The sequence below is a fragment of the Carcharhinus amblyrhynchos genome, chromosome 30 (assembly GCF_965287045.1).
Source record: "Carcharhinus amblyrhynchos chromosome 30, sCarAmb.v2.hapA, whole genome shotgun sequence".
In the NCBI taxonomy this organism is placed as follows: Eukaryota; Metazoa; Chordata; class Chondrichthyes; order Carcharhiniformes; family Carcharhinidae; genus Carcharhinus; species Carcharhinus amblyrhynchos.
Window position 1 is genome coordinate 18,695,777 of NC_137353.1, and position 26,485 is coordinate 18,722,261.

The following is a 26,485-nucleotide window of genomic DNA, read 5'->3' on the forward strand; positions in this document are numbered from 1 at the left end:
AAAATTGAATTAGAATTATGGATAACACTGAATATGCAGACTCCACACAGGCAGTGACTCAATCCAGGAATTGAACCTGGCGATGTGAGGCAGCAGTGCTAACCACTGTGCCACTATCTTTTCAATCTGTGTTATTCACCAAATATGCTTCATATTTGTCTCCCTTTATTTTCCTCTCTGCAGTTCAAATGGTGGCAGTGGGAAAACTGTTCCTGCCCTATGCCAGTGGTCAGAGGTGATGAACCATCCTGGCCTGGTCTGCTGTGTGCAACAGACCACTGGAATTCCACTTGTCATCATGGTCAAACCGGACACCTTCCTCATTCAGGAAATCAAAACTCTACCAGCCAAAGCCAAGGTCAGTCACCATCTCAGGGAACACAGGCTTTTGACAAACTGATGCCTGAGATATGACTTCAACCCTTAAAGTGTTACTAATTGTAGATTTATTCTGAATCTATTTTTTGGATATATTCATATAATTCTCCCATCAGCAAAATACACAAGCCTCTTATGCAATTTAGTGCAACTTATTTTCAGTTGGCTCAGTGTGACATAACAGTATCAGAACCAAGTCACCCTAAGAGAAATGTAATACCTCACCTGGGAATGAGAGACAGAACTGCAGATATTGCTATGTGTATTAATGAATTTGGACTGTTGAGCACCAAATCCAGACACAGCACTGCTCAACGATTACAATTTGTTCAATTCCTATACTGGCTTCAGATTCAGCTTTCTCATCTGCTTTCATTGCCTTATTGACCATCGGAACTGGTGACTCAGGGGAGTGGCTGACCTGAAGATTGCAACTGCTGTTTTCACTGTTCAGACTGTAGTGAAGGAGGGATATCTCAGTCCCTCTAGAGCTGAGTAATTCAGTTGAATGTTGTCTGCTGATTTGCCTTCCCCAATCCTGTATTCTTTCCCTAAATTGAGAAGTAACAAAATAAAGTTAAAACAACAAATACTGGAAATACACAGCTGGAAAAAGGGAAGATAATATTTCAGATGGGCCACTTCATCAATACTAACATAGGCAGATAGGAGAAACCTTTTTATATTCGCAAGGATATTTTGGCCTTGGAGGGAGTGCAGAGGAGGTTCACTAGGCTGACACCGGAGTTGAGGGAGTTGAGCTATGAGGAGAGGCTGAATAGACTGGGCTTGTACTCGTTAGAGTTTAGAAGGATGAGGGGAGATCTCATTGAGACGTATAAGATGATGAAAGGGATGGATAGGGTAGAGGTGGAGAGGTTCTTCCCGCTCAAAGGACAGCAGGACTAGAGGGCACAGCCTCAAGATTGTGGGGGGGGGGGCAGTTTAGAACGGAGTTGAGGAGGAACTTCTTCACTCAAAGGGTGGTGAATCTCTGGAATTCTCTGCCTGTTGAAGTGGTTGAGGCTACCTCGCTAAATATATTTAAGACGCGGGTGGATAGGTTTTTGGTAGGCAAGGGTATTAAGGGTTATGGGGAGAAAGCGGGAAAGTGGAACTGAGCCACTTCAGATCAGCCATGATCTTGTTGAATGGCGGGGCAGGCTCGAAGGGCTAGATGGCTGACTCCTGCTCCTATTTCTTATGTTCTTATGATTGCGGGAAAGGGGAGAATCACGATTAAAGGTCACAAGTGCAGAAATGCTAAGTTGTAAAGAGGAAACTGGTAGTATAATAGCTGGAAACAGAGTTTTCTGCACCCGTTTTCAGCTCCAATGAAGGATTACCAACTGAATTGTCAATCAGTTCTTTCAGGATTTCTCTTGGTGATTCATTTTATTCGGTGAATGGTTGAGCCATACAGACCAGGGAGGTATCAGGTTTAATTACTGCTGGGCTGTTTGAGTTTACTTGGTTTATACACAAGTTTACCTGGATTAGAGAGCGTGTAATCAACCCAAATTCCTAATCCTCATCACTGTCCACTGAGTGGCCATTGCTGAATGTCAAGAAGGGACAAATCGTGATTGTCTTAGATGCTCCTGTAATGAAGCAGATTGTTAGCATTCAGTGGGACTGGCATGTGAAAGTTAACAATTTACCAGAAGGCAACCGGTGCCCAGGTTCACATTTGGAGTGGTGACCTTGCATTTCTATGAAAAGGATATTATATGTACCAGTTGCCTCTTTTTGTAGTACTAGTTACGTCCATGCTTTGACCACTTTGTGATTCTTCAGTACTTTGGACAGTCCCATAAAAAGGGTTCCTCTAGTTCAATTGCAAATAATTGATGCAAAGATAGAGAAAGCAAGGCATGAATTGCTTCAGGAGAGGTGGGAAAGATATAGAGTGATCTACTTTGTATTTTTTAATTTTACCAAATTTTCAGTATTCCAGTTTTAATGTGACTTCAAGTGCAGCCAGTGCTCTGGACAGGTCGTTCAGCTGGTGGGTATATGAGCGTTGCCATAAGACAAAGAAATAAATATTGACATTCAAGCATAGTTACAGCACTCGTGGGATATCTATGTGTTACTTTGGAATGGATTGAAGACATTCTTAGAGGGTTGCACATTTCAGGGAGTGGACTGCGGAATCTTCACTATTCCCATTGTAAGAGGGAGGAGGGGGTGGAGGGAGGGAGGGGGAGGAGGAGGGGGTGGAGGGGGGAGGAGGAGGGGGTGGAGGGGGGAGGAGGAGGGGGTGGAGGGGGGAGGAGGAGGGGGTGGAGGGGGGAGGAGGAGGGGGTGGAGGGGGGAGGAGGAGGGGGTGGGAGGGGGGAGGAGGAGGGGGTGGAGGGGGGAGGAGGAGGGGGTGGAGGGGGGAGGTGGAGGGGGTGGAGGGGGGAGGTGGAGGGGGGAGGAGGAGGGGGTGGAGGGGGGAGGAGGAGGGGGTGGAGGGGGGAGGAGGAGGGGGTTGGGAGGAGGAGGAGGGGGTGGAGGGGGGAGGAGGAGGGGGTGGAGGGGGGAGGAGGAGGGGGTGGAGGGGGGGGAGGGGGAGGAGGGTGGGAGGGAGGGAGAGGGTGGGAGGGAGGGAGAGGGTGGAGGGAGGGGGGGGAGGTGGTGGATCTCAAATTTAGGAATTGTTAAATTGATTTCGAGGATCCAAGCAGGGTGATTTGTTACAAATGAAAGAAGATAAATTTGAATAATAACATTTACATTGGAATTAATAGTCATTTCCAGCAAGCACGCTTGGAGCATTCAACAGTAGAGAAATGGGAAAGATGAAAATGGTCAGATTAGCAAGTAAACAGAAGGCATTTAAAAGAGGTTTGCTTGTTCCTAGACTATGATATTCTTGTGTGCCCATCAACACCCTCCCAACACCTCTTTGTATTTTAGATCCAGGACATGGTTGCAATTCGTCACACAGCCAGCAATGACCAGCAAAGAACAACCATGATACTCTTGTGTGAGGATGGCAGCCTGCGAATCTACATGGCAAATGTCGAGAACACTTCCTATTGGCTACAGCCTTCGCTGCAGCCCAGCAGTGTCATCAGTATCTTGAAACCAGTCCGCAAGCGCAAAGCTGTAGCTGCCAGTAAGGTTCAACTCGTAGAAATACCCTGCTTAGGTGAAAGGAGAAAGTAATAGTGAGAAGATATGAATGTAGTGTATTTCGCATGGGAAATGTATCCTGGCTAAATCGTTCAATCTGTTCTCGAGCATAAAGTGAGGGGGCTGGTCCACTCTTCAGGACCTTTTAAAGTAATTCTTAGGGATTGAACTTTGCTTTTTTTGTGATGTTTTTACTGTTGAGTTACCAAGTCCAGTAATGTGTGAGAACAAAATTGATAAACATGGGTGAAAAATTGGAAATGCGCCTTTAGTTAATTATTGCGTCTGTCTACTGAAGCTATTTCCATCCCCTGTGCACTGCCGTCTTCAAATCCTCTCAGTCAGTTCTCCTTGTATCACCTGAGGCAAGTAAGGCACAAGGCATGTTAAGAATTTTTCTAATCTCATTTCAAATGGATGGTGGGGCTGGGACTTAAGCTCCCATGACATTTAGCAGCTGCTTCCTGTAATAAGTCTTTGGAGGCAGAAGTCCCTTCATCAGAATTTCTTTATTTACAATTCCAACAGCAGTACACAGAGTGCTATCCATCAGCAATCTATCTTCGGGAATGCCAGAAGAGCTAACACTCTCAGTTAAATACAAGAAAAAACACCCTGATCGGCCCATCAATTGACTTCTTAATCAGGGAGTTCATATTCCAGTAGGCCAACCTCAATGGCCTGACTGAAGTCATTACACTTCCTCTCCAGTCTTCTGTACTCTTGAAATTGGCTGTTATTGCATGCTATTTGAGACCTTGTAATAAAAGACAGTGTTTATTTATTAGTCACAAGTACGCTTTCATTCACACTGCAGTGAAGTTAGTGAAAATCCTCTAGTTGCTACACTCTGTTGCCTGCAATATATTTGCAATATTTTATCCCATGATGTTTCCTCTTTACACACACACTTGCAACAGTCAGACTCCCTTTCAGATGCTAACTGTCAGAAATATACTGAAGGTCAATTAGTATCTGAAAGGGAAAGTTAGCATCACGTTTGAGGTCATCTCCTTCAACTGACGGATTCTCATTAGAACCAGACAGAATTATTTCATAAAATATGCATAAAAGTACTCCCGACAACATTAATCCCTTACAGCTAAGAATGTAATTTGTTTTGATTCAGAGATGCATATTTAGATATTTATAAACAAATACCAAACAATCCTACAAATCAGGTATATTTTGAAATGCATTTGCATTACTGATGAATTTTTGGCATTACAATTATTGTTTCAGAATCCAACAATCTTAACAGCCTCCAGTGATCTGCAATGTGAGATAATTTTTGAACTGAATGCATTAATGTAGAACCTATGCTTGGTAGTTTGAATTCTGAACAAAAAGTCCAAATAAAAGTGAAGTTTACTTTTTCTCAGTCGGAAACATTCATCACATCATAGAAGGTGCTTTTAGTAGCATCCTGAATAACTGACTAACTACTGATGGGCTTCTTTTCGTACCTCTGTTCACAGCAACCCGCACATCCAGTCAGGTAACATTTCCAATTGATTTCTTTGAACACAACCAGCAACTGACTGATGTTGAGTTTGGGGGAAACGATTTGCTCCAGGTGTACAACATGCAACAAATTAAACATCGACTGAACTCCACGGGCATGTATGTTGCCAGCACCAAGGTATGAGTCCATCAGCCAGCAAAAGCACCAACTCTTTTCACAATATGTTTTGCTCATTTTTGATCTGTTGCCAACTACTTGGCAAACCTCATCCACCCTTCCAATATTTCCATATTGCAGGAAGCATGAAAAGTGTAGACAGTGAATACTAGAAGGCATAGCACTTTAGTGACCAGTTGGTTCATCAGGTCTACAAAAGGGCTAATTAGTTTCACTCTCCTTTTCAAGTATATAACCAGTTCCCTATTGAAAGTTGCCATTAAATTTGGGTCGCGCTCCAGAACATCATAACCAGCTGCGTAAAACAAAACAAAAATCTCCTCATTTTGCCTGTGGCAATTTGACAATAGTATTAAATCTGTATTGTCTGGTTCCTTGCTCTTCTGCCAGTGGAAATAATTTCTTGATACGTTCTTTGAATTTTCTTTTGGCAATGTTTGGATTGCTTGGTAAGGGAGAAAATTTGTGTGATTATCAACTACCAACGGAATGTAATGTGCAGATACAGGCAGGTTTACTGAGGTTTGTAACATGTTGCATATATTTGATGATAAATTGAAATGTTAATTTTACCAAATATAATTGCATCTGCAATTTTATTGCAATTTTGGACTCTTTGCTAAAGGACATTGTTCTCTGAGCCCAAATCAATTCAAAGATGGGAAATCTGAGACTTAACATCTTTTTCTTTAAAGTTTTATTTATTAGTTACAAGTAGTCTTACATTAACACTGAAATGAAGTTACTGTGAAAATCCCCTAGCCGCCACACTCCGGTACCTGTCCGGCCACAGTGAAGGAGAATTTAGCATGGTCAAATCACTCACCTAACCTGTACATCTTTGGACTGTGGTAGAAAACCAGACCACCTGGAGGAAACCCATTCAGACACAGGGAGAATGTGCAAATTCCGCAAAGGCAGTGATCCAAGCTGGGAATTGAATGCAGGTCCCTGGTGCTGTGAGACAGCAATGCTAACCACTGTGCCGCCAATCTATGTTTCTTGTAGAAGGTAGAAAGGGGACCCCATACAGATTTTTAAAATGTTAATTAAAATTTAAGGCAATGTAGATTGAATTAAGTTAGCTCCCAAAGCACAATAACACAAGATTTGGAAATCTTAACCAGTGTGGTCTTATCAAGACTGATGATTGGGAAATACCAAATGCCAAATTCACATTCTGGACATTTCACTGATTGCTATCAGTGATGTGAGGGGATGATGTTTAAGGTTTCTTGCTGTGTAACTGGAGCTACTATTCACTTAGCAACTTGGATTGGACATATTGCAGTTGGTAATCTGAGAATAATAATTGTAGTTGACATGTATTGCTAGACATCTGTGTCCTTGCTATGTTGCTTGCTGCAACACTTTTTTATAAAAATCTTAAAAGTGCAACAGAAATACTGGGTTCTAATACACATGGTGTCAACGGCAGCAGTTGTTGAGGATGTGATGAAATGAACTAAGTTTATTACAATATGCTTACTTATTGCAGCAGTTTCAATAGCTGAGTATCCAGAAAACTAAAGGCTACCTTCTTTTCATATAAGCATTTATGCACCTATCATTTTGGCTCAGTCCATCTACTCAACTGCCACCTCAGGCAAAGTCTAGAGGGACCAAACATACATACACTAGTCTGAAATTTCCTTCTGTCAACTGACTTGAGTTGCTGAGCTTTTTAATCACTTCTCTCACATTTTTTTGGTTGTTTCCTTGTCTCCTCCATGCCTTATCATCTCAGTTGACTCACATGGCCTCCACAGTACATGTCTTCCAGAAGGATCTGTGCTTTGTATTCTTGCAAAACTCTACTGGCTCATCACTCAGCAAATTAATTTTAAAAATCCTTATCCTTGGTGATTTTTCGCCAAATATTTGTGCAAACAATTCACGACTCCATTCTCGGTTTATTCCTTGTTCCACAGCCCCTGCACCTCACCATTATGGATATCTTTCACTCATTGTACCTCAAACTTGTCTAAACATTGCCTTCCTATTTTCAAAAGCTTCCTAAAAACTTTTCTCCTTGTTTTTCCAATGTCTGCAGTGAAGTGGACCAGGTTCCAATGTAGAGTAACATATAACAGTAATAAGATTCTCATTTAGTTTATTGCTGTCATTTTAAATGTGTTTGCTGTGGGTTGGTATAAGAAGAATGGTTAATCCTCGGCTTGCATATCTTTCCCATTAGATGTCAATCTGTAACAGTGGACCAGAGGAAATTTAATAATTGGGCAATAGTCAGTAGATTTGCACTTGATTTGATCTGCTTTGGTTGATATTCAAATTCTCTACTTGGTTCTTTACAGCCAGGTGGATTTACAGTGGAAGGTGTCAACAACAATGCCACCATGGTAATGACAGGGATGCGGATCCAGGTTGGGACACAGGCCATTGAGAGAGCACCATCATACATTGAAATTTTTGGCCGCACAATGCAACTGAACTTGACAAGAGCTCGTTGGTTTGATTACCCATTTACCCGTGAAGAAGCATTACAGGCTGATAAGAAACTAACTATTTTTGGTAAGTGTGAACTAGCCAGGAGAAATGCATGCAATCCCAAATTTATAGAACATGTTATCCTGTAGGAGAATCATAGCAATTTTTTTGCACTGACCAATCATGACCCTGTTGAGACAGGCCAGGGTTATGTATTTCTGTATTAATGTCCTGTAACTGTTGCATAATTGTTTAGCTCTCTGTCCCAGTTTTCTGAACTCAGCCTAGGAGTATGCAAGAAGTGTTAGGTATTTCTGCTCTTTGGGAATAAGTACATTGCTGTTCTCCCAGTCTAGACCTCTGGCAGAGATTTAGGACCAAACCACCTTTATTTCTTATGTGCTGGTGCATCTCTTTTGTTCTATTCAAGATCTCAATGTTATGTTTTCTCTTTTTTTCCCCTGGTCCTTGCAGTTGGTGCTTCAGTTGATCCAGCTGGGGTCACAATGGTAGATTCAATAAAAATCTATGGGAAAACCAAGGAGCAGTTTGGTTGGCCCGATGAACCTCCAGAGGATTTCCCATCAGCCTCGGTAAATAACGTCGCTGTTCCAAGTGTCAGCCAGAGTAACAGCACAGGAGAGGTGGACTCAGCCACTCCAACTTCCACCAGCGGCTCTGTTCTTGAGAGGTAAGCACAAGCTGGAACTGCTTGAAGTTATGTGAACTGCTTACTAACTTCCAGCTCTTCAGTTGGTGAGGAACAAATGAAGAATGAAGTGCATAAAATTGACAGCATTGTAAATTAGATTCCATTGAATAATAAATGTCAAAATACACTTTGCCCCAAGCTTTTGACTCCTAATGGAGAAAAATTGACAAGAGTGATGATACAAAACAATTGTTTACATGAGAAATGATCTTTTGTCCCTCTTGCAACATTTGTTCTGTAACCAAAATCTGGGCGTTTTGGAGTTTCTTCTTGCTGAACCATGTGTGGCTGTTGTGTGAAAAGCTTTTCATTACAGCATGATCTCAGATTGTGTCCTGAGCTTGCCGTTTCTGCACAGGTGGATTCGTATGTTTCTCATGTTCCAAAATACAGTTGAATTGGGAAGTATTTAGATGTATAAAGATAACCATTTCTTCCTACTCCTTTCATTTTTTTCCTCTGTTGTGTTTACAACCCTGGGCATGTCTGTCCTAATCTCTGCCATGAATGCTGTTTTTGAATTCCCTGTATCCATTCTTATGTATATATTGTGGCTATTATTCCAGATCAGAGCCCTTTTTTGTTTTGCACCATTCTCTCTGTTTTTCTCTTTACCCCTTTCAGACTTGTCTATCCTGTTTTCTTCTCCATCCTGTCATGTCACTTTATATTTGCTCTCCTAATTGATAACTTTCTCTGCTTCCCTACTCTTTTGCCCCTGCTGCAGACTTGAATGTCTTGAATAAACATTCAGCTACTCCCTATGCCTCTCTTGGCATCCTCAGAAGGGCCATTGCAGACTTTGTGCAGGCAGCAATCCCAGCTGCCTCATACTCTTAGAACAAAGATAATTACAGCACAGGAACTATTACTAAGGACTATTACTTACGTGGCGAAAAACTGCAGCAGGCGACGGTGCAGAGGGACCTCGGGGTCCTTGTGCATGAGTCGCAAAAACCCAGCCTGCAGGTGCAGCAGGTGGTCAGGAAGGCGAATGGGATGCTGGCCTTCATAGCGAGGGGGATTGAATATAAAAGTAGGGAGGTCTTGCTGCAGCTGTATAGGGCATTGGTGAGGCCGCAGCTGGAGTACTGTGTGCAGTTTTGGGCGCCGCACCTGCGCAAGGATATTTTGGCCTTGGAGGGAGTGCAGAGGAGGTTTACTAGGCTGATACCGGAGTTGAGGGGGTTGAGCTATGAGGAGAGGCTGAATAAACTAGGCTTGTACTCGTTAGAGTTTAGAAGAATGAGGGGAGATCTCATTGAGACGTATAAGATGATGAATGGGATGGATAGGATAGAGGTGGAAAGACTCTTCCCGCTCAAAAAAGACAGTAGGACTAGGGGGCACAGCCTCAAGATAAAGGGGGGGCAGTTCAGAACGGAGTTGAGGAGGAACTTCTTCACTCAAAGGGTGGTGAATCTCTGGAATTCTCTGCCCGTTGAAGTGGTGGAGGCTGCCTCGCTAAATATTTTTAAGAAGCGGGTTGATGGGTTTTTGATAAGAGAGGGGATTAAGGGTTATGGGGAGAGGGCGGGAAAGTGGAACTGAGCCACGACAGATCAGCCATGATCTTATTGAATGGCGGGGCAGGCTCGAAGGGCCAGATGGCCTACTCCTGCTCCTATTTCTTATGTTCTTATGTTCTTATGAACAGACCCTTCAGCCTTCCAAGCCTGCACTGACCATGCTGCCGAACTCAGCTTGCAACCTACTCACCCAATATGTTGGTTGGGGACTAACTTCACCCACCCCTCTGTTCTGCTTGCCTATCCAGCACAGCCCCTTGAATTCTGTTAACACATCAACAATTACCAAAAGCCATCCCTTACTTTGAATGTTTGCATTTGATATTATACTTTTGAAATCTATTTCTACATCCAAGCTACATTCTGCACCCTCTCATTTCCTTCTCTATATATAGTATGCTTTATCTGTACAGCACGCAAGAAACTATACTTTTCACTGTATACTAATACATGTGACAATAATAAATCAAATCAAAAATTTGGTTTAGTATTGACATCGTCTTGCCTTTCACCAAAGCTGCTGTGGCTGACTATACTTTTCATCATCTCTGCTATCAGCAATTTAGCCCTTGTTACCAAGCCATGATCTACTATTTTTAATCCCTCAGAACTTTTATTTGGTAACTCCTCTCAACCCTCTCTTGCGCCACATCCCCACTGAGCCCCACACCAAATTTCTCCACAAAGTATTCTCCCTTTCTTAGCCCCTGAGCATTTCCAAATCCTCTGTGATTTTAAATTTTCATCTCAACGTCTTTTTTTTCTCTGTATTGTGTCCACTGCTTTCCACATAAGCTTTTCTCCTCCTGTTTATACTCACTTAACCTTGTGGCCTCTTCACTTGATCACTTATAAGAATACGGTCAGAAATGTTCTCGTATTCTTCACCTTACTCCCTTTCAATCCTCAGTACCTTCTGCACCTGCTTCTGTAAAATAAACTACCCAAAATTATCGATGCACTTACAAAGTCCCAGTTGCCTAGACTTAGGATTTCCATTTGCCGTAATATTTCTGCAGCTGTCAATTTGCTCAGCCATTCCCTCAACTCTATCTTCTGATGCCCTTGTGCCCAGAAAGCTGCCTCATCCTGGTCCATCCTCTGGTATGGTCCCATCTTGGCTCCCAAGAGCCGAATTTGTGCATATCTGGTGGCTAACTGCATTAGCAATTCATCCATCGAGCTAGACCACATCATGTGCAATTAGGCCTCTTTCATCTCCACCAAAACTGCTTATAATTCCTGGATCATCTTGGACAGCAAAGACAATTAATGCTTATTTTCTACATGATCATACATCTGTTTAAGTTCCTGGCATGTATTCCTTTTACTCTCTCCTTCACTGTCATCTCCCATTAACTATCCTTCCTCTCTAGCCTTGAATCAGCATCTCTCCTTAGTCTCTCTCCTTTCTCCCCTCTTCAAACTCATCTTGTGCATAGGACCTAGTTCCTTGATCTCATCATAGTAAACTGCTAATTAGCCAACTTTTCTTACTGCTTCCAGTGTTAGCTACCATTGTACTTGGTTCCTTTTCTGCTGGTATTGTTCCCTTCAAAACTGTCAACCCCTACAAGGCAGCCACTCTCAACTTCTTTGACTTTGCTACTGCTCCATTTTCAGCCTCCCTTTTGATTCCTTAAATGTTCTGTTGCCTCTCAAATCCGTGCCAGACTTTCCACACTCGAATCTCTCAACTCTGCAGTCCACAGCAACAAAACAGACCAAATCAAATTGACAAATAATCCCTGTGACTGTCTGTTTCACGTTCTTGATCTGCCTGCAGTCATTGACGTTGCTGACAACAGCAGTCTCCTTGAATGCCTCTCGACCCATGTCATTTTAGTGTCCTCTGTTCACCTCCCCGACTTAGCTTCATTTATGACTAGCTTAACATTGCCAAAAGGTCTCCTACAAAGGTTGCTCTTTGCATTTTCTCAGTGTTTGCTCCAGTGTCCTCCAAGGAATGATCATTGATTTTATCTACATGTTACCCCATCATTATATTATCCAACTGTATTAATGCTAACAATAGCCACCTCTATGTTTCTCAACTTCTTCACTGTTTTTCTGTTATTGGACTGCTTGTCCAAAACCCAGACAGCTACAGTTTCCTTCAACAAAACATGGTAACCCAAAACCATGTCGGTGGCAACACCACAAATTCCATATCCTTATCATTGATTCCATCCTCCCTCCCCCACCACTATCTCTGGTTGGACTGTTTGCAGTTGTGACATCCTATTTAACCCTGAGCTGATCATTTGATCCTCATCCAAAAAACCACCTCCGCAATGTGCTTCCATCCACACCTAGCTCAAACCCTGTTACTCAAATCCTTATCCATTTCTTTGAACTATTGCTGTTTGCTCTTGACTAGCCTCCTACTCTCTACCCTCTGTAAATTTACTCTGCACCAAGACTGCTCACCAATCTCTTCTGGGCCCACTGATCTAAGCTGGCCAATGCCTCAAAATTTTCAGCCACAAGTTTAAATCCCTGCAAGACTTTTACCTGTAATCTACTATAAACCTTCCCTTCGCATCACTGCCCCTTCAACCCCAAAATTTGCTTTGACCTGGGCCTCATGCATCTAACCGTCACCCTCACTTTGGCTCACTTTGACAGTTGTGCTTTCAGGCATGTAGACCTAATGCCATGGAACTCCATCCCTAAACTCTTTCATCTCTCCCCCTGTTACAATCATTCCAGAAAATCCCTCTTTTTCCTTTCACGTTATCTCATCTTTTGGAATAGAGGTTAAATTGGTGGCATAGTGGGAATATCACTAAACAAGTCATCCAGAGGTCCAGATGAATGTTCTGGGGAAAATGGGTTCAAATTCCACCACGACAGCTGGTGGAATTTAAAAATCAATTAATAAAATCTGAAATTGAAAGCCAGTTTCAGTAATGACCATGAAACTTGATAGCTGTAAAAATCCATCTGGTTCACTAATGTCCTTTAGGGAAGGAGAGCTTCCATCCTTACCTGGTCTGGCTTACACGTGTCTCCAGGTCTACAGTAATGTGCTTGTCTCTTAAATGCCCTCTGGAATGGCCTATTAAACCACTCATTTGAAGGACTGGCATATATCTCATGAAAGAATAGGGAGAAAAAAATGACTGATTCTAGCTCTGCCCAGCACTATGGGTTTTTTATGTTTAAGGCACCATAGAAAGGCAGTTTGTTGAATCAAGGAAAAAGATTGAGTAAACTTAAGGATAAGAGGATCTCTTACTTAAGACCCTATGAGGTGTGTAAAATTATGCTTTTTTTTATGTTGAGCTGATGGACTTTATGGTCTTGCTCAAAGCATTGATAGCTTAACATCAATTCCAGATGTTTAAAGAAAACTGATCAATTTAAAATGGCAAGTTTTGAATTACAAATAGTGTGTTTACACTTGGAGAACAGATACAAGGAATTGGGGTTTAAGGAAAACCAGATCTTTAAATGTTGAGACAAGAGTGGAGGAAGGGAAAGTGAGGGTAATCTGACAGCTCAAGTTGTCAGTGGCAAGCACTCAGAACAAATGGATATGTTTCCTGAGTATTTTCAGCCTGTCAGGTATTGCTGTCAGTGGTTTTGAATGTTTCAGGGTTTTTCTGAATGGTAACAAGTTCTACACTAATCCTATACGCTCGGACTGGAAACCAGACGATGCTTTTTAAAACCCCAGTATTCTTCTCCATTTGAAATTGAAATCTCCCAAGGGGTTTCCCCCACAACCTGCTTATCTTGGTTGTGAGCATGGTTGTGTGCTTACTGACTCAATTTCCACAATTGCAAGCAGTGCATTGAACGGGATCATGTAGGAATAAAATCTGAGAACTGCAAGTAATCCATCTCCACCAGGCTTGCCATCCTTCTGTGAGGATTCTGTGCTGATGGCCAAATGTTCGCAGCAATCTCATTGCATGACCCATCACATCCTCTGTGTGCAGGTTCTGCATGCCTGGCTGCTCGTCTTCTCTTTCAGTTTCTTTTTCTGAAGTGGTAAAAGGATTGTGTTTACTTTATTTAAAGTTCTCACGTGGTTTTCTTTTCTGTTGTTCCCTGAAAGTTGTGAGGCTGAATCCCTAAGCTCCTTAGACCGGTTAGTATCCCTCCTTTCTCTTTATCCTATTCTCTCTTATGTTTGTGTCTGTGTTCGTGGCATCTCACTATTTAGAACAACAGTAACCACGCACAATGTTGTCATTTGAACTGAAGACTCTTCAAAATAATACTGAACCCAGGAAATATGTTTAAATCCATGAAATCATCTTAAGCCATATCAGACATCTTGTATGGATAGACCTCAAATTTCCCATCAATGTGGAAGTATGAATAACTTACTGGGCAATTGAATTCTGCAACAATATCTCCAGACTGCATGTATTTGTTTTTTAAAGCTGTCGGTATTTTGGTTCTTTTATCTCTTGAGAGGTTATATTGGCAAGTGCTTTTAGAGTAAATTAAGTTGGTGAGCTTTATTCATCAACAGCAACTTGTGTTTATGTAGCACCTTTAACATGGTGAAATGTCCCATGGTGCTTCACAGGACGGTGGTCAAACAAAATTTGACATTAAGCAGGTATTGAGCAGATGATCAAAAACCTGACCAAAGAGGTCGGTCTTAGCGGATACCTTAAAGGAAGAGAGAGACATAAAGAGCTGGGAAGGTTAGAGAGGGAATTCCATAGTTTTGGGCCTTGGAAGATGGAAGACCCCAATGGTGGAGCAATTAAAATTGGATCTGCGTAAAAGGCCAGAATTGGAGATGTGCGGATAAAGTTTTGTTTTTGATGTGAATGGTTTGAATATGAGTTCAGAAGTGAAATCTTCATAATTTTGCACAGTGCCAGAATAAATGGAAGAGCATGTAATGAGAGAGAACTCTATCAGATTCAGAAGGATTTTGACATTACAGTTAAATTAGTAATGTGGGAGAGGACTTTAAATGTGGATAAGAATAAAATAAGAGAACAAGGAACCAAAGGGGGAAATGCTAAGTGGAAGAGTGGAGCAGTGAGCTGATACAATTACAGTGACTCACTATATTAAACAGTCACTATAGTCATTTGTTGCAGGACTAGAGGGATATTGATGTATACGGCATTAATTAGACTCCCATCTGAAATACTTGTGTTACCTGATCATCAGAATGCTTGTGTTGCCCTTTCAGCGATCAGGGATGAATAACAAAGCTCATGTCCAGTTGATCTTGTTGAGATTTTGAAGATTGTGAATAGAACTGAATAATGTGGTACAGGGTCAGCATGGAAAACCTTCAGTGTGATAAAGGATTCAAGTACTATTTGAAGCAGTAATATCAATGGGTTTAGGAACTTAGAAGGAATTGAATGATATAGCAACAACGTGAATTGTTGGACTTCATCTTTTGGGCATGGATTTATTATAATTTTTGCTTTTGACTTTTGTCCATCCATATCCCAATGTTGTCTGCTGGATTTCAAGTTTATAAAGCTTTTTCTATAATCCTTCAGAACTGTTTCCATTCACTCAAAATCCATTTGCCTCCCTCCTTTGTCACTGTTGCAATTTTGATTTACATTGGAAGTCATTGTCTGAAGCTCTGAATTATCCCTCTCGGCTTAAGTTGCATAATGTTATAATAATCACATTCATTTAACTTTTCTAAGTATTAATTTGTACTATTAATGTTCTTGTATACAGTTACGATCCTTTGTTCAAAAACAAAACTATTTATGATGTGTGCTTCAGCTGCAAGGCTGCCTTTATTTTCCCTGAGTTGAGTTTGAACTCAACAAAAATTTTCATCTGAAATGGCTTTTTAAATATGCTGTTAAGAAATGGTGCGCAGGCCCTTAGTTATCAGAAGTAAATTAACCATTTGAGCCTTGGAGGAAAATATTGGTAATTCTGGTCTTAAGTATTGAATGTGTTCCAATTTTGGAGACATTCTTCTTTCCATCTTTTGTGAGAGCAACCAAAGAATAGAATTATCCTAGAAATATTACTTGTTGGTTTAGGAAGTATCAAAGCCCTTTTATGTGTAGTTTATTAGTAAGAAACTCTCCTCCCTCTACCATTAATGAGTTCAGCAATTGAAAATCATGTTTCTCTTTCTCTTTAGGCTGGTGGTGAGCTCAATGGAAGTGCTGGAAAGCTGCTTTGCTGTTGGATCCTCAACTGAAAAGGTAACCTTATTTGCCTTTGTGATATGGGGGAAGGGAGAGAAAGGGTTTGCGCTCTTTACTTGCTTAGTAATTAGTGAGGAAGGGCTGTTTGCTAGAAATTTCTTTTGATTTCTCATTTTCCACGTGTTCTATTTGAGGATATATAGAGAACGAGTTACTCAATGTAAAATCTGAGAACATATAAATTTACCTTTTAAATGTTTACTGACTATATCTGTCCTCTCACAGGAAAAGAATAAACAGACAGCTTTGGAACTGGCCACCACATTGCTGTCAATGCCAACTCCATCCACTGTTCAGCAGCAAACAAAGGGGCTGCTGGCGAGTCTGCACAGTAGCCGTGGCAGTTATCACAATCACAAGGTAACGTGTGCTGATTAACTGCTTTTCACACACTTATGTGGAACCAATCTGTGTTAACACTAGTGGCGTCTGCAAGGCTATGTATTTATTATGGGGTTGAGAAGTGGAAACTTCACTGCTACAGTTTCACTGGTTTTGAAGAGCACAAGCCAGATAGTGACTGGGCTACAATGTTTAATGCATTTACAGCATGCTTGGAGCAGTACCGGGTGCACTGGACTGGCTTACTTTCAGATTGTTGATGGAATCAGCTAAGCTTTCATGCCAAAATCTGTTTTGGCTTTCCCATTTCATTCTTCAACTCAGCAAGAAAATATATGCCATCATGTATAAGAGAAGATGCTGCAACAAGAGATACTTTGTTCTGCAAGTACTCTGGTGCTGTTTATAATACCAGAAAAGGATTGTGTGAAAGTGTAGCAGGCATTCAACTGGTTTGTAATGTACGAGTCACATAATTATACTATCCTCAGCAAGATGTGCTCAAATAGTTCTCTTTGTCTGATCAGGATCAAGCTCTGCTGAATAATGCTGTGCAGATTCTGAATACTTGGAACAAGGATGGTCGTGACCTTGATCCAGAAGTATTCCAGCGGCTGATAATCACAGCACGTTCCATTGCAATGATGCGACCCAATAACCTCGTGCACTTCACAGAGGTGAAAGCACCACAAACGGATAAAGGTGAGCAAATTCAGAAAATACTGGAAGTATCCCAACAGGCTGCTGTATCAATAAAGAGAATGGATGAACATAGCTCAGCACAACACTGAGGGCCGAAGGGCCTGTACTGTGCTGTACTGTTCTATGTCCAAACCCAAGATCAAGCTACCCACTCCCTATCATTCTGGTGTGGTCCATGTACCTATCCAATAACCACTTGAAAGTTCCTAAAGACTCCACTATCACTACAGGCAGTACATTCCACGCCCCAATCACTGAGTAAAGAATCTAACTCAGACATCTTTCCTATATCTCCCACCATGAACCTTGTAGTTATGCCACCTAGTAACAGCTACATCCACCTGAAAAAATAGTCTCTGCATGTCCACTCTATCAATCCCCCTCATCATCTTATAAACCTTCATTAAGTTGCCTCTCATCCTCCTCCGCTCTAAAGAGAAAAGCCCCAGCTCCCTTAACCTTTCCTCATAAGACCTACCCTCCAAACCAGGCAGCATCTTGGTAAATCTCCTCTGTACGCTCTCCAGTGCTTCCACGTATTCCTTATAGTGAGGTGACCAGAACTGCACACAGTATTCTAAATGTGGTCTCACCAAGGTCCGGTATAGTTGTAGCATAACCCACAGCTCTTCAGCTCAAACCCCCTGTTCATAAATGCTATAAGCCTTCTTCACGGCTCTATCCACTTGGGTGGCAACCTTCAGAGATCTGTGGATATGAACCCCAAGATCTCTCTGTTCCTCCACGTTCCTCAGAACCCTGCCGTTGACCCTGTAATCCACATTCAAGTTTGTCCTACCAAAATGAATCACCTCGCACTTATCAGGGTTAAACTCCATCTGCCACTTTTCTGCCCAGCAGAAAAGTTAGTGTTCTGAGTATAGGTATTGCATCAGGATTCGAAACAGGAAGCGAATAAAACAAGATAGTATTATAGAAGGGGAAAGACAGAAGCAGATATCAAAAACTAGAGTGGTTAAATGTCCAGCCAAATTGGTTTTGAAAAGGTGACAAGAGACCAAAAGCTAATGGATCATATTCAGTCATCATTCCAGTATTTGAGCGAAAAGATAGAGGACAAAATGATACGAACTTCACTAGAGAAGGGAAAAGTTTCTGAACTGAGCGCATTCATGTATCCAGACCGATGTGGATGCAGGTGCCCACACTTGTAAACACACGCATGCGTGGACACACAGAACACTGAAAAAGTAAAATTTAAAAACTGAAAGTGCAGGATTAATGCTAAATAAAAATGCTAACAATTAGGCAACATTCAACTGAGTGAAGATAGTCAACGTGCCAGTTACAGATTCCCATCAAAACTATGTTGTATAAAAACAGGAGCAGAGTATTTAGTTCTATGAGCCTGTTCCACTATTCTGTTAGGTCGCAGCTGATTTATAATTCAACTCCATTTACCCACCTTTGATCCATATCTTTTGATATCCTTGCAGAATAAAATCTGTCTAACTTAGTTTTGAAAATTCTAACAGGCCCAACATCCAGAGGCTTGGGTTGTGAGTTTCAGATTTTTATTACTCCCTGTATGGGAGGGAGGTGCGGAAATCACTGATTTCACTCCAGAGTGCCCCTGATGTAGTCTAAGTACCTTAATTAGATATCTGCTTAATTGTCTAAACTCAAGGGACTATTAACCAAGTTTTTGCAACGTTTCGTCTTATTTAACCCATCAAGACCTGGTACCATTCTGGTAAATCTGTATCCAACCCCAGGCCAGTAAATCTTTGCTGAGGTTAGCGTCCCAAAGCAGGGCTTTGTACAACTGACGTATCGCTGCCTCCAGCCCCCTGATTTGCTGATTCCCTTTTTATGCCCTGCGCTAGCTTTTGGGTGAAATTCTCGTGAACAGATTGCAGGAAGTACATTTAATGTTTGTTAGGGAGGAAATGTTTGGGGCTTTGAACAGTGCTGTAGGAAGAGGTTAAGGAATAGATTTGCAGTATGTTTGGCAGCTGACCATTGGGCTGGGAGTATGACCAAGTTTCCTTGAAGGATAATCTATCTGGACAGGAGAATAAAAATGTGTTTAATGTGGGACTGTTATAGTTAATGGAAATGGTAGGAGTGATGTAATGAATGTAAAGGAGGTGAAGGTAAGAGGATGTCATAGTACAATACATAATACGCTTAATCTTAGATTGTCATTGTCTTGCATTAGCTGATCTTGCCAAATGCAAGCAGATTTTGTATGTCTCTATTCCACTGTGGACCAGTTACAAATAGGATAGTAATGCTTTGTTCATGTGTGCTCTGCCCAAAGGCTGCCTGCTGATGTTTTCTTGACAGTTTTTGTCAGTGATGGTTTGTGAATATCTTCCACTTATAGGGATAGGTTAAGGAGACAGATCTTCAGTCTGCTGGAACAGGAATTGAACTGTATTGTTGACACTATTCTGAGCCACATTCCAGCCATTTAGCCAACTGAGCTGATAGATAATCAGGATATTTCAGCAAGATCCAGACACTTGAATAAGCTACATTTACTATTCATCAGTTCAAATTGTTATCTTGGTTCCAGTAAAACTATATTCAAAATGAATGTTTACTGTTCATCCAGCAGCATCTGTTAACCATTCTGAATCCACAGTAGCAGGATTGTGTAATGCTGACTGTTGGTAATGAATTTTTAATCTTTACAATGATGTAATATCTGCTACTGGGTGGGTGAATAATCTGCCAAGACTGAAGTCTAGTCTTGTGTATAGATTAAACAAAAACAGATTTGATAAATCACTTTCAGCAGAGAAGTGTTCCTTATACTGACTGAAGGTTACCATGCATGGAGAGTTAAACAATCAGCATTGTGCAGTCAAGACCTGTTAGAGCATTGCATCTTGTTGGAGTGCTGGGCAGTTAATCTGAGTATTTGTATGTGAATATTAGTGCAGATCAAGACAAATGACAGGGTTTCATGTGAACATTTTCAACCAATAGCTGAATACACTTCACAGTGGTTATTTTGTTGGACTTGTGATGCCAGAAGCCCGGACTAATAATCTAGAGACATGAGTTCACATTCCGCCATAGTATTCTGTAATTTGAACTGATTTTAAAAAATCTTAAAATAAAAGGCTAATATCAGTTTTGGTAACCATGAAGCTACTGGATTGATGTAAACATTCAACTGGTTCACAAATGCTGACCCTTATGTGGCTCCAAAGCAAGTGGATGAAACTTAACTCCCTTCTGAAATGATCTAAGAAGCCACTCTGTTGTAGCACACAGCTACAAAGAAGTATGATAAAACATAAATTGCCTACCTGACAGCACCGTGGGAGTACACTCACTACAACAACTTCAGTGACTCAAGAATGCAGCTCACCGCCGCTTTCTCAAGGGCAATTAGAGCTGCACAATAAATGCTGGCTTTGTTAGTTATGGCCACAACCTTTGAAGAAACAAAAGTAGGGTGAGGCAGATACTCTGGAGTACCAGATTTAAAACCTGTTGTATTCTACCTAAAGCCAATTATCCTTTATCCTTTATTTTAGAAGGAGCAGATGAAAGAGATCAAACCCACAGGAATGCAGAAGTCGAAGGCTGCAGTTTTATTATGCAATTAGTCACTCATTTCTGGAGGCTCCATGCTTCCAAACCTAAGAATGCATTCCTGGCTCCTGCCTGCCTGCCTGGTAAGACAAACAATTAACAGAATGACTGCATGTTTATTTAGTGCATCAGTAAAGTAACACACGCTATAATTTGGACAAAATATACCAAAGTAAGATCCTAGCCACCAATCAAATATAAGTTTTAAAACTGGAGCCAGAATTCTAACAGAACATAGTTGTCTATGCTGTTTTTGTGAAAGCAACATAAATGGTTCACATTGTCTAAATGATAAGAATACTATTTAAGATTGTTTTGATTTGTAAGTAGTGACAAAAAGACATCAGATATTTTCTCAGGAAAATAAATATTGTAATTAGCCTTTTTACAGTGTGAGTGCTGAGTGTTAGCAACAGAGAGAAGTAACTTTTCAAATACCTACAATAACAAAATGTTCCAAGGAACATCATAAAGCAATTTTTTTCAATAAATATCTATTCTGTACCTCACTGCTTCATCTGCTTTACTTGTGCTGATTGTTAAAAAAGATTTAGTTGAAGAAAATATTCTTCAGTAATGTTTTCACTGGGTCTTCAATCTTCTGTACAGGTCTGACTCACATTGAGGCAACAGTGAATGCGCTAATTGACATTATTCATGGATATTGCACCTGTGAGCTGGACTACATTAACGCTGCTGCAAAAGTTTATATGCAGATGCTGCTATGTCCTGTAAGTCCCTCTGTTTTAACAGATTTTTTTTTATTGTGATCAATGTTATAACTACATTTTGTGACCAATGAACAACATTTTTAATATTGTTAAGGAATGAGAGTCAGTGTGCGTATATACACTAGTGTTATGCAGTTGTGAAATGGTTTTTATATTGGTGCTAGTTCCCTTTGTGAAGGGGCAGTATCTGTCTTCACTTGGCACTTGCTAGTGTTTGGATCTCAATAATTCTGAGTTGTTTTTTCCTCAGGACCAGTCAGTGAGTTTTGCCTGTAAACAGGCACTAATTCGTGTATTGAGACCACGGAGCAAACGTAGACATGTCACACTGCCATCTCCTCCTCGCAGCAACACCCCAATGGGTAAGGAACGAGAGATCTGAACAATGCCCAACAAAATGCAGTGATGCATTGTATCTTGAAATGTCTGGTTACAAACACTGTTAATGCTCACAAAAACAATGGATATACCGATTCCCTTTTACAAGCTTTGAAATCTGTACAAAGTTGTACTGTTTAAAGGACAAAAATTACACCCTTTGTGATAATTAAAAATGTATTTTTCATCTCGCGTCTTCCCTGCCTGAATAAAGGCAGTGGAGATCTATGTTTACAATCATCATTACATAAAACTTTGAATCGATCACTATTAGGAGTAGGAATTCTAATGCATTGTGTATATTTTGTACCAGGATATTGTCATATTGATATATACAACAATGTGTAAAAATTGCCCAGGACACCAGCGAACTTCAGTGTACATGCATTGCATACTTGAGGTTTCCCTGTTCGCATGATTTTGCATTGAAGTGTAAATGTTACTTGAACTCAAGCCTGTACTGATTCCAAGTCAGTGACCACAGAACATTAAACAAAAAAAGAAATGTTGGAAAATCTCAGGTCTGGCAACATCTGTAAGGAGAGAAAAGAGTTGACATTTTACGCCCAGATGACCCTTTGTCAAACTTTGATGCTGCCAGGCCTGCTGAGATTTTCTAGCATTTTCTCACTTGGTTTCAAATTCCAGCATGCGCAGTCATTTGCTTTTATCCAGTTTTTTACCACAGAACATTAGTTTGCAGTACAAATGATTTTAGTCTAAAGATCTGTCTCCATTTGTTTTTCAGGTGATAAAGATGATGATGATGATGATGATGCTGAGGATAAAATGCAACCATCGGGAATGGCAGGCAATGAAAATATCCGTCAAGAGAGTCAGGAACAAAGTGAAGTGGATCATGGAGACTTTGAGATGGTGGTAAGCACTTTGTAAAGATCTGCAATGTCTTGTTGCAGAGCCTTTTACCTCGGATGCTGATGGCTAACACAAGGGGACATAGCTTTAAATTAAGGGATGGTAATTATAGGACGGATGTCAGAGGTAGGTTCTTTACTCAGAGGGTAGTAAGGTCGTGGAATGCCCTGCCTGCAGCTGTTGTGGACTCGCCAATTTTAAGGGCATTCAAATGGTCAGTGGATAGGCATTGGAATAGTTTAGGTTAGAGGGTCATTAGATTGGTTCCACTGGTCGGTGCAACATCGAGGGCCGAAGGGCCTGTACTGCGCTGTAATGTTCTATGTTCTAAAAGATGAGAAGAAAAGAATAGATGTAGTTGGAGTTAATTCATAGAAACTTTTCATTGAATGGGGATTGAACGGGGATGGGGGAAACTAAAATCACTTTACTACATCACACCGGCAATATCGTCATCATAATACATGTTACTGCAGTTCCTAGGTAGTGAAACTGAAGATGAGTTAACTAGCCAAACTGTAAAATGTATTGATTAGTTTTGATCAGCAGCAGTTTTAGTAAAGTTTGCATTTGTAAATCTCCTGCTGCTTTTCTTTTTGATCTGCTTATGACATCATTTTCCTTTCTTTCCCAGTCGGAATCAATGGTTTTGGAGTCGGCTGAAAATGTAACAAATGGAAACCCTTCTCCTCTGGAGGCACTGCTGGCGGGAGCAGAGGGCTTCCCACCAATGTTGGACATCCCTCCAGATGCAGATGATGAGACGATGGTGGAACTGGCCATAGCCCTTAGCCTGCAACAAGATCAGCAAGGTACAGTACAATGTTTCTGATTCATCCAGATCTGCAGCATTATGAATTAGGGAGCAATGGGATACTTGGGATCTGCACAGACAATTTTTGCTGACTTGCAAAGAACTGAACAGAATGAAGAAAGATTCCTAAAATCCTTTTCTTTAGTAGTTTTTACAAAAAAAATTCAAAGTGTTAGAAGCCAAAACAAGAAAAATGAGAAAAGCTCCCTCAGCTCATCTGTCTTGTTTAAAACCTGGATTCAGACAGAAAATACACAGAAGGCCTGTGAGAGAGAACAGATAGGTTAATGTTTCAGGTGGTGACACTTTGTCAGAGCCAGGCAGCTCAGATTCAGCATGTGTCATTCGGGGTTGTTACTTTGACTTAGTTTATGTAATCTCTACTTTGGTGAGACTGAACTTGTAGATCTGGTGAATTTGAAACCTATGAAATCATGCAGTTCGCTGACTGGGTGCAGCCAGTCTGGATTTTAGAGATGCTGTTCCAGCTATGTAATTTAATATTTTATTGATTTTTGAAACATATTCTGGATTCTGTAAAGCAGGCAATGTGATTCTGCTTACGTAAACACAAGCTTAGTATCTTGTTGTTACGCCTGCTGATTGAATGCAGGGGTCCTGAATCAGATTTCTGTTGATTTTTACCTTTTAATAGGTAGCAGCAGCAGTGCACTGGGTCTGCAGAGCCTCGGACTATCTGGACAGGCACCCAGCTCCTCCTCATTGGATGCAGGAACGCTGTCTGATACCACAGCCTCAGGTAACTATAATGGCTAAATCTGGTATGGGTCTTTAGAAAGAAAATGTTTGTCTGATTGGGTCTTCATTGTATCAGTTGTTGTTGGACAGTGTTGACGATTCAGGGTGGCCATTTTAAGCTGGCTCTGTGGTGCTGTGGAGTTGTAGTTACAAATTGTATTGCGAATTAAATAAAATGAAGTTATAGTGCAATTCAATACAGTTAAAGATATTGGGTGGAATTTTTTGGCTGCGCTCCCCCTGAAATTGGAAAATCCTGCCTGAGGTCAACAGACCTTTGCGAGGTCCATTCCCCGCCCACTACAGTTCCTGGGAAGACTCCCCCATTGTGTTAATACTCTTAGTCAGGGACATTGGATGTTAGCTCAGGTAGCTGAGCATTGACTGTAACAAGAATTTTTAAGCCATGGAGTCTTCACTTTATTTGCTTGTTTCGGCTAGCTCTCAAGCCAAGACAACATTTTCTGTGTCTGTATGTGTAAAATGTGAAGTTCTGACAATTTTCAGTTTGGCAGGTGAAGACAATTGTTCCCAATTGATTTGCCTCACTTGAATTAAATTTCATGAATTAGAGTAATTGATAGGTTGTAGACAACGCCATAGCTCAGATGATTTCCCCCCTCCGCCTTGGCTCGAAGGTGATAATGTGGCAGTAATAACCTACAGGTGGAGACAGATATGGAAAGTGATAAAGAACCAGCCACGGAGAAGTTAAGATTCTGACTTTACTATTTGGACACCTGCTCCATGAGAGGTGTTACATTGAGTTAAATGGGAACCAAGCATTTAAAATAAACACAGTTGAATAATTATAGCTAGAATTGTTTTGCAAGTTGCAAAGTCATGTATTTTCTTTGGAGTGGGGGTGCCCTAAGCAAAATGATATGAATCTACACACGAGGAAATGTGCCATTTGGCCCATCCTGCCCGTGTTGGTGATTACCACTCCACCATAAGCAAATGTCAGTCTTGCATTTAGTCACCTTGCTCTTGTTTCCAGTCAACTCTTTAAACTATTTCTCCAGTCTAATCCTAAATGTCACAGTTGCTGCCCACATGAAGATGTTTATCCTGCTCGCTGTTCAAAATGTCTTGCATAGTGGCTCCTCATTTTTATGAAATCAAATTAAATTTGTATAGGCTCCCTGCTACCTCATGACTTGTATTATACACTTCTTGTGATAAAGCCTGGAATTTCATTAACTTCTGTTAAGGCTTGATCTACCTGAAGTGCAACCTTTAATGACCTGCGAACCTCTACCCCTCCCGCAAATTCCTCTGCTCTTCCACAACATCTAGCCTGCATCTTTACCTTTCAGTATAGTCACTTGATGTTAATTATATAGTTACAATCCCCAATAAATGAAACGAGGCAGTTTTTGAAAACTCATCTGTTTTGATGAGGACTGAGTTTAAATCACCACTATGCTCACTGTGTAAATGGCTTCTATTAGAGAGAGCTGAATGGAAATTAAGTGCTTAAATGTGCTGAACAGCCAGTCTGTGTGACAATGGGAAAAGTCAGTTTTGCAGACAAATTAAAGAATTTCTTAGTCACCAAGCAAAACTCTCTGCTCCCAAGTTCCTTTTGTCTTTTTCAGCAGTCATTAATTGTATGTCCAGATGCTGAAGAATAAAGCTTTCTTCTGTCTGTGGGTCTCATGTCTATGTGAGAAACTTTTTGTTGTTTGATCAGCTGCTAGAAATTTTCTGTACCTATAATGTCCTGCTTCTTAATTGTTGCGATGTTGAAAAGCTGCTGAAGGCTGTGCCAAGCCCATGGTCTGCAGCTATGTTTGTCTCAAACGTCTGTGCTTGTGCTCACGGTTTGTAAATATGGTGTTTTTACCTGTAACAGCCGTTGCTATGCTTTTAGCTCCAGCCTCTGATGATGAAGGGAGCACAGCGGCAACAGATGGATCAACGCTGCGAACATCACCTGCGGAGCATGGTGGCAGTGTGGGGTCAGAGAGCGGGGGCAGTGCTGTTGACTCAGTGGCTGGAGAACACAGCGGTAAGCATTTGACCTAAATATGCAGTAAGATGCTAACAGTTTAAAAATAAAATAGATGGAAGAGAAATTAGTTTAAAACTTTGCATTTTTGTACCTGATCCCTATGTACACACAATCCCTTTTTATCTTTAGAGCCAAGGCATTTAAGTGCATTCTAGTTGATTTATATTTTAAGAATATTTTGAGGATTGGAACATATTGTTTCACAACAGATCTTCACTTCACTACCTGTGGTTTACATACTCTGCAACCAGAGTTGCCTCAGCCATCTTACTGCAACTTCTGGTATTGTGT

At 41.0% G+C, this 26,485-nt stretch overlaps 1 protein-coding gene across 5 annotated transcripts in view; it reads left to right on the top strand.

Annotated features, from left to right (window-relative positions):
• Window positions 1-26,485, top strand: part of ubr4 (ubiquitin protein ligase E3 component n-recognin 4) — a 203,486-nt gene that overhangs the window by 90,582 nt on the left and 86,419 nt on the right. For 2 of the 5 annotated variants that reach the window (XM_080215508.1, XM_080215510.1), the window contains exons 45-60: window positions 184-358; window positions 3,283-3,484; window positions 4,980-5,143; window positions 7,459-7,675; window positions 8,066-8,282; window positions 13,899-13,931; window positions 15,936-15,999; window positions 16,228-16,362; window positions 16,872-17,046; window positions 20,562-20,702; window positions 21,229-21,350; window positions 21,601-21,712; window positions 22,477-22,607; window positions 23,239-23,416; window positions 24,074-24,178; window positions 26,054-26,191. In XM_080215508.1, the coding sequence (XP_080071634.1) occupies window positions 184-358; window positions 3,283-3,484; window positions 4,980-5,143; window positions 7,459-7,675; window positions 8,066-8,282; window positions 13,899-13,931; window positions 15,936-15,999; window positions 16,228-16,362; window positions 16,872-17,046; window positions 20,562-20,702; window positions 21,229-21,350; window positions 21,601-21,712; window positions 22,477-22,607; window positions 23,239-23,416; window positions 24,074-24,178; window positions 26,054-26,191 (2,309 nt within the window). The remainder of the gene's footprint in view (window positions 1-183; window positions 359-3,282; window positions 3,485-4,979; window positions 5,144-7,458; window positions 7,676-8,065; window positions 8,283-13,898; window positions 13,932-15,935; window positions 16,000-16,227; window positions 16,363-16,871; window positions 17,047-20,561; window positions 20,703-21,228; window positions 21,351-21,600; window positions 21,713-22,476; window positions 22,608-23,238; window positions 23,417-24,073; window positions 24,179-26,053; window positions 26,192-26,485) is intronic. The other 3 variants (XM_080215511.1, XM_080215512.1, XM_080215509.1) reach the window with 2 other exon arrangements.